General features: G+C 45.0%; 1 protein-coding gene across 1 annotated transcript in view; it reads left to right on the top strand.

The window, feature by feature from the left end:
- Positions 1-6,922, top strand: part of TMEM206 (transmembrane protein 206) — a 14,206-nt gene that overhangs the window by 1,292 nt on the left and 5,992 nt on the right. The window contains exons 2-4 of the mRNA XM_010142735.1: positions 522-731; positions 2,725-2,879; positions 4,259-4,401. Of these exons, the coding sequence (XP_010141037.1) occupies positions 522-731; positions 2,725-2,879; positions 4,259-4,401 (508 nt within the window). The remainder of the gene's footprint in view (positions 1-521; positions 732-2,724; positions 2,880-4,258; positions 4,402-6,922) is intronic.

The following is a 6,922-nucleotide window of genomic DNA, read 5'->3' on the forward strand; positions in this document are numbered from 1 at the left end:
TGTGAAACTTTGTGTAATATGCACAAGGAGTTACAAACCAGAGTCCAAAAATGAGAGATTAAAAATATCAAGTGACTTCTGCTCTGGTGGAGATGAAGTTCAGACAGCTGGGTAAGAGCGGAGTGTTCAATCTGCTGACGTGTGTGCCAAGTGTGTAAGAATCACTTCAGGCTGGAGAGGGAAAAGGAGTTGTTTTTTCCAGGAGGAAAGAGGGATGCAACAGACTTCTTGTGAACTTTGTACCCGAATTGTCATTCTTGAAAATAACCCGTCTTTCCTGCCTGCTGTGTCCTCCAGCAGAGTGCCAAGTTCAAGATAAAGAGGCACAGTCGGTGGATGATTACGCCTCATGCTTGAGACAGAAGCATCTGTCTGACTGATCATCAAAACCAGCAATGGTTGTGGCTTTTGCGTTTGAGGCTTGCTTTCCTCTGAAGTGATTGATCTGTAAACAAACACGACATGAATTCAGCCCAGATATCTGTATTTTAAACCCTAATCCATGTTCTGTTTGGTTCCAGATAGTGAGCTGGGTACCACTGCCCCTTCTTTGCGTTTCAGCAAGACCTGCCTAAAGAATGTTTTTTCAGTAATTCTGCTGTTTATTTATCTGCTGCTCATGGCTGTAGCTGTGTTCCTTGTCTACCAAACCATCAGTGACTTCAGGGAGAAGCTCAAGCACCCGGTGATGTCTGTCTCTTACAAGGAAGTGTCCTTGTACGATGCACCTGGTAAGGCTGGCAACAAACAAAATGGGTTAAGTTGTGTTCACACTTATCTTGGATTGTTTCACATTTTTGGTGTTGATTCCCCAGGGCCCAGAGTGCATACAGTGTCCTGAACCAGATCTTTGACTTCCTCTTTTTTAATCCGTGTCGTGTTGACTGTGCACGGAAGTGTTAATATAGTACAGGGCATTTCGGGGAGGCTTTGGGAGCTTTCACGTCGATAACGTGAATGACAGGAGCTGTGGAGCATTATGCAACATCTGGTGGGTAAGAAGTGTTTTTGGATACTGGAATGATCCCTCTTTTAGGGAAAAAATATCCTTCTGGAAACATTCCCCAAATGGAACTATAGTTCCAAAGGGTAGCAAAGGTCTCAGTGCTGCAGCCGACAGTGAGATGCTGCTGTCAGTAAAGCAGGTGGTTTTTCAAACCAGCCACAGAATAACCTCAGTACCACTTTCTGTTTCTGTTCTGCCTTGTTTACCACTTGGTATTATTCAGTAGGCAATGAAAATGTGACGTGGCTGCAGGGAACAACGTTGGCATAAAAATGCAGTGTGGCTTCAGAAAACGGAGTTGTAGTTTTCAGGAAGGATGACGCCATAGGAGCATTTTTGAATAGTGAGTTCTCTTGCTGTTACATTTTTAAATTATCCAGTAGCCATTCCTAAACAGAGCTGTGGGAGCAAACGCAGCTCAAACAGTCACCGGTCAGTCTCCAATTCAAAAATAACACTTTTGTTTGAAGTCTTACCATGTTTTACGTAGTTGTGGCTGAGAGGTGAGTGTTTGAAGTTGTTGCCATATTTCTGTAGATGTTTTTGTGCGTGGTCAGTTAGGCTCAGCTCTGCAAGTAGATCCTTGCATAGGACCATATGGATCTGACTGTACGAGCAGGCTTTTTGCTCCTTTTTCTTTTTTTTTGGTGAGCTTTTGATACAGCAACAGGAAGAAGACGTCATTTAAAGAAGCAGAGCAACATACATGTAAATCCAAAAGTGTCGTTGGGGTTCCCCGTCAGATCAGAGAACTAAATTAGCGTAGCCCTTTGCTTCGTGGCTCTGTTAAAGAGATGAGCTGGCAAGCTGCAAGCATGGGGCACTGAAGAAAGGGCTGAACCGGTTTTAGACTGATACATGCTGACTGCTTTGACATCCCACATTTTGGCAGACAGGTCATCTCAGTGAGTTAATCGTATCTAATAAACCATAACTTTGGGGGGTCGTTGGTGTAGGTGATCCTCAGGCAAGCTTGTTTCCAGTAATAAATGTGGCATGTGTGGTGTAGCAGGATTTTGGGGGTTGAGCCTTGTATTTTGCTGGCGCTGTACAGCTGTTGTGGCTCAGCATGCATTAAAAGAAGGTTTATGGGATATATGGATTTCCGTACAGGGGAACGAGCAGCCTGCCTCCCTAGTGGTGTAAGTGAGAAGGGATGGTAACAGTTGGTACTTGTTTGATGGCTTTGATTTTTATCATGACATTGTGTTCAGTGAACAGATCTAGGTGTTCTGAAGAGCATCTTTTCACTTTTATTAGATCAGCCAGAGATCTTTGCTCTGTCGTGTTTATTTCCAATTAAAATTTGACATGTTAAATGAGCGTATCTGGAAACATGTATGCGCTGAAGTGCTACGTGTCCCATTTGACTTCAGTGTCTCCTAATTTACTTTCTCGTTTCATTTGGGGTGAGGGGGCCTGCTGTGTTAGCTGCTGGCTTGTGCGAAGTGTGAAGACCAGGGAAACTTGGTAGCTTCTGTGAATTGTCGAAACAGAGTATGGACCCTGCTTTTTGCCAGTGCTTTGCGGGGGTTCTGCTGTCATGCAGCTGGCTCTTCTGTCCTGCTCCAGAAAAGTGCTGGAACACATCGTTTAATTTGATTGTTTTGCTGGATCTTGAGGACAGCTTAGTATCCTGTGGGATTACAGCCCAGAACGGAAATCTGTGTCCTTGGGAAAGAAATCAGCTCTCCTCGATGTCTTTTCTCCCCAAACAGGTATTGCCTTTTACCCAGGCAAGGCTCGGCTGCTCAGCTGCAAGCATCATTACTATGATCACATCCCGCCTCTGATAAATCCAGGTCAGCCAGGAGACATTGAATGCACCACTCAGAGAATCAACTACACAGACCCTTTTACTAATCAAACTATGGTAATAATAATAATATAATAGAACAGAGCTTATTCAGTGGGGCGGGGGGTTCTGCTCATGGTGGTACTTGAAAGTAAAAGTATTTACTAAGTGCTGCAAAAAGTCCGTGATTCCAGTGCTTTACAAGCCCTCCGTCCTTTTGTTTTCAGAAGTGTAAAAGACCCCAGTCAGTGTGTTTATGTGTCGTGGAAGATCAGCTGGCGTGTGGGGGTGTGCAGCATGAAAACCTGGATGGGACAAATAAATAATTTTTCATGGTGAATCTCTCACTTCGTTCCTCTCCTGGACGAACTGTCAAGCGTGCTGCTTGCTCCAGTAAATCCAGCTTTGGTTGAAAGCCGGAGCAGTCGCTCCGTTAGAGCAGGATAGCTCATCTCTTTTCGTGTGTTTGCTGGGAGTTACGTACTGAGCTTAAGTGGGCACCGAAGCGTTTCATTACACTGCAGTGCCGTGAGCCAGTAAGATGGGTACACCAGTGATAGTCTGTCTTAAATTCCCCTGAAAACGCAGGGAATCTGGCTTCTCTGTAAATAGAGATTGAAAAGATAAAGTGTTAAACATGGTCATTTGTATGTAAAGTGATTACTTAGATTGTTCTTAAGGAAACTAAACTTGAACAGACTATCTAGGCACCTGTTTGTCAGCTCTCTTGCCTTTTGTCTAGGCACCGTTTCTTTCTGGGAAGCAGCTCCTTAGTGTATTTGAAAGGAATATTCTAGGTGCAAGTCCAATATAATTTCAGCCACTAGTATGCTCTTTTTATATGTTTTAACAAGCGAAGAACCTGCGTTTTGTGCTGCATGGCAGATTCACTTAGAAGCTTGCTGCTCTGATAGGCTCTAGCCCGGCAGTGGATGGAGAGTTTATTTCAAGTCAGGAGCTGAAACCTCCTGGACTTTAATGTTCAAAACAGTTTTGATTGTCCTTCTGCAGAAAGCAGGTTTCAGGGCCTTGACTGGTAATTCCACGTGAACCCCAAGGTCTATGATAGAACTAAAGCAGATACCCTCATAAAACACTAAATCTTGATGAAAATCTTGATTTTTTTTTTTTTTTTTTTAACTGAAATGAGGCAAATGTCTGCAATACACTTAATTAAAAAACCAACCCTACTATAAAATGTTTATTTGTGCAGGTTTTTTTAATAATAGCAAAATAGCATTTATATTAAAGGGGTGGGAAGGGGTGATTCAGTTGGCATTCTCGTTAGGTATTTTAATAGATTGTATTAATTGTATTTAATAGATGTATTCTTAGTGGTGGCAAGAACATCTCAGCGTGTGTTAGATTTCTGCAGAGTGTGAGTGACAGATGGCAGACTCCTGAACAGGAAACGAGGGTTGTTTCGCTGCTCTCACCACGTCTCTGTTTGCTTACAGAAATCTGCTTTGGTTGTTCAAGGCCCTCGTGACGTGAAGAAAAAGGAACTGGTGTTTTTGCAGTTTCATTTAAATGGAACCGACCAAGATTTCAGTGCCATTGACTACCTTCTGTTTTCCTCTTTCCAGGAGTTCATCAACAGGTGTGTAAAGGGACGAGGCTGTGACTGCACTGGATTTGCTACAACAATGCTAGTGAAAGCAGGGCAGTTTTAGTAAAAAACAGACAGGCTTTTATATTCTCTTTCTTTTTTTTCGTGTCTGGGTTGTATTGATGCTCTTTCATGTCTTGGGTTACTAATCGTACTTTTTAGCAAGTGAACTGAGGACTTTCTCAGTGACAAACCCACTCGCCAGCTATGCTTCAGCCCCTGGTGCTGGCTTGCCACTGCCTGCTGCGGAGGGTCATCAGGGAGTGTGCTGTCCTGGGCAGGGAGTGCGTGGCGAACGCTGATGTTTCTGTACCTTTTTTTAAATTACTGTTTTTTTAAAGCAGCTACTGTAAAGATCAGAGCCCAAGATCGATGTGTTGTGATTTTGTTAGAAGTTTAACTATGTTTCTGTGTATTATCAGCTTTATGTTAATATTCTCCAGGATGATGCGATTTCATAGGTGAGGTTTTCAAAATTCCACATTGGTGCCATTGGAGGGGCTGATCAACCTCCTTCTAGTGAGACAGGAGATACTAGTCACAGTGAGACCTAACAGAAAGCCTTAATTAGGTAATAGATGCTCGGTGAAGAAGGGACGGGGGTGAAAGGCCACGTGCAGAACAATTAGGTGAGGGAGGGGAAGAGAAATATAACAGATTTTATTGTAACAAAGCATTCCCGGAGGCTTGGACATGATCATAGAGGTGCTTTTCAGGCGGAGCAGAGGCTGAAAGTGTTTCGTTGCAGTATAACTGGGTGGCCAAAGCCCAGTTGTCTCAATCGGCTTTTTACAAAGCAGCTCTGCTTCAGCGGAGGAGAGTCCTTAAGTAGCTGTTGTAAAACATCTCATAAAACGCCGATGTTCCAGGTATTTTAGGGTGAGAAAATACCAGTTAAGAGCAGTGATGCAGAACGTGCTGCTTGTTCCTTCGGTGTTGTGTTCTCTCATTCTTCGTGGCTTGTGCCGCCGTCAGCGATATGTACCGTGGGACCGATCCCGGCGAGGGGCACAGCTGTTTCCGTACTGCAAAACCCAGGTCGTCGCTCCACGGCTGTGGTTGTGCTGGTGTAGGTAAGGCAGTAAGAATCATCTGGAAGCTGCCTGTTGGGAACCTGGATCGCAACCTCCTGCCTCCAGGTTTGCCAGGTCAAACGAGTTAGATGGCAGAATCAATTCCCAAGGAGATGGGGAGGAGTCGCTTTGTCCCTAGAGAAGCTGCCCTGTTTCTAGAGCACTGGAAGGCACCAGAAGTGAAGCTGGGAGAGTGAAGGCTGAGCCTGGCTTAGGTTTGGAGCAAAGTGAAAAGGCAGGAAATGGTGTGGTCTGTTTGGGTTGTCTGTCTGTAGTAGTGTTGCGAGTTAAAACTGGTTTTGAACCAACCCAGATAATGGTGAAATTGTGAAAGGTGTGTAGGCCTTTCAACTTAGCAGTAAATGATCTGCACGTCTAGGTGAGGTAGAGAAGGAGAACCAGTTGTGCGCAAGAGGCCAGTAGTGTCTCTGTTACAGTGTCCTCTGAAGTCTGGTACAAATGGTGTGGCTTGTCCCGCTCGGTATCGTGTATTGCTGTCAGGGCATCCCGGCGCGTGAGCTGGACCAGCTCAGGGCAGCTTGAGAGTTCACATCTTCGCTTGACTCTGAAGTTCATGCAAAACCACACGTGGTTGTGGAATGTTCTTGTTCAGTCGAACTTCCAGCAGAAGAGAAAATAGAAATAATTTCTGGTTCATCAGCAGATGCTAAATTTAGTTGATGGGAAGTCTGGACTAAAATATCTGTAGAAACTGCTGTGGATCCTTCCCTACGGCCTCTGGAGACGTCAGCTACTGGCTGCCGTTAACTGCCTTTCCTGACAAAGTGTCTCGCTTACTGATTACACAGAGCCTTTATTAGCACCGTGCCCAGCACTTCATGTGAAGTGTTACCAGAGATGCTGAGATACGTGCTAAAACCCATGAGGTACCATAATTGCCTTCACGTATTTTTTTGCCATGGGTGCAACCGGTTTATGTTGGGCTGGCAGACAGACCGCTGTAAAATACACATGTCGGTTATTCCATCGCCTCAAATCACAATCCAAAACGCCCTGACACCGGTGAGCAGAGTCCTGCTGTACCTGCAGCACAGTTTCTGTGCAGGCAGCAGTGTGCGCCGCTCACTTCTGCTTTAATTAGCAATAACGGCATCAGCGAAGGCTGCTGCGAGCGTCAGCCGTAGGCACTAACGGCAACAGCACCTGGAGACCTGTATCTTTAAGGGATTTTTGTGAGGCAAAGCGAGTGGTGAGAACTCAAGTAAGGCCCAGTTGTTTCTGTCAAGGGTTTTATTCTCTGCAGCTCTTCTGTTAAAATTGGATCGACAGGCTGCACGACGCTGGCACTGGTTGCTGGTTTTGTTCTGGCCTCCACCGAACACTGCTGCACTGTGTGCCGCTGTTGGCCGGTGAGTTGGAGGGGTCCTGCCACGGGCTTTTTTCTTCTTTTTTTTTTTTTTTTTTGAAACAAGTGGACG

This window comes from Buceros rhinoceros, unplaced genomic scaffold (assembly GCF_000710305.1).
Source record: "Buceros rhinoceros silvestris isolate BGI_N320 unplaced genomic scaffold, ASM71030v1 scaffold6259, whole genome shotgun sequence".
NCBI classification, from domain to species: Eukaryota; Metazoa; Chordata; class Aves; order Bucerotiformes; family Bucerotidae; genus Buceros; species Buceros rhinoceros.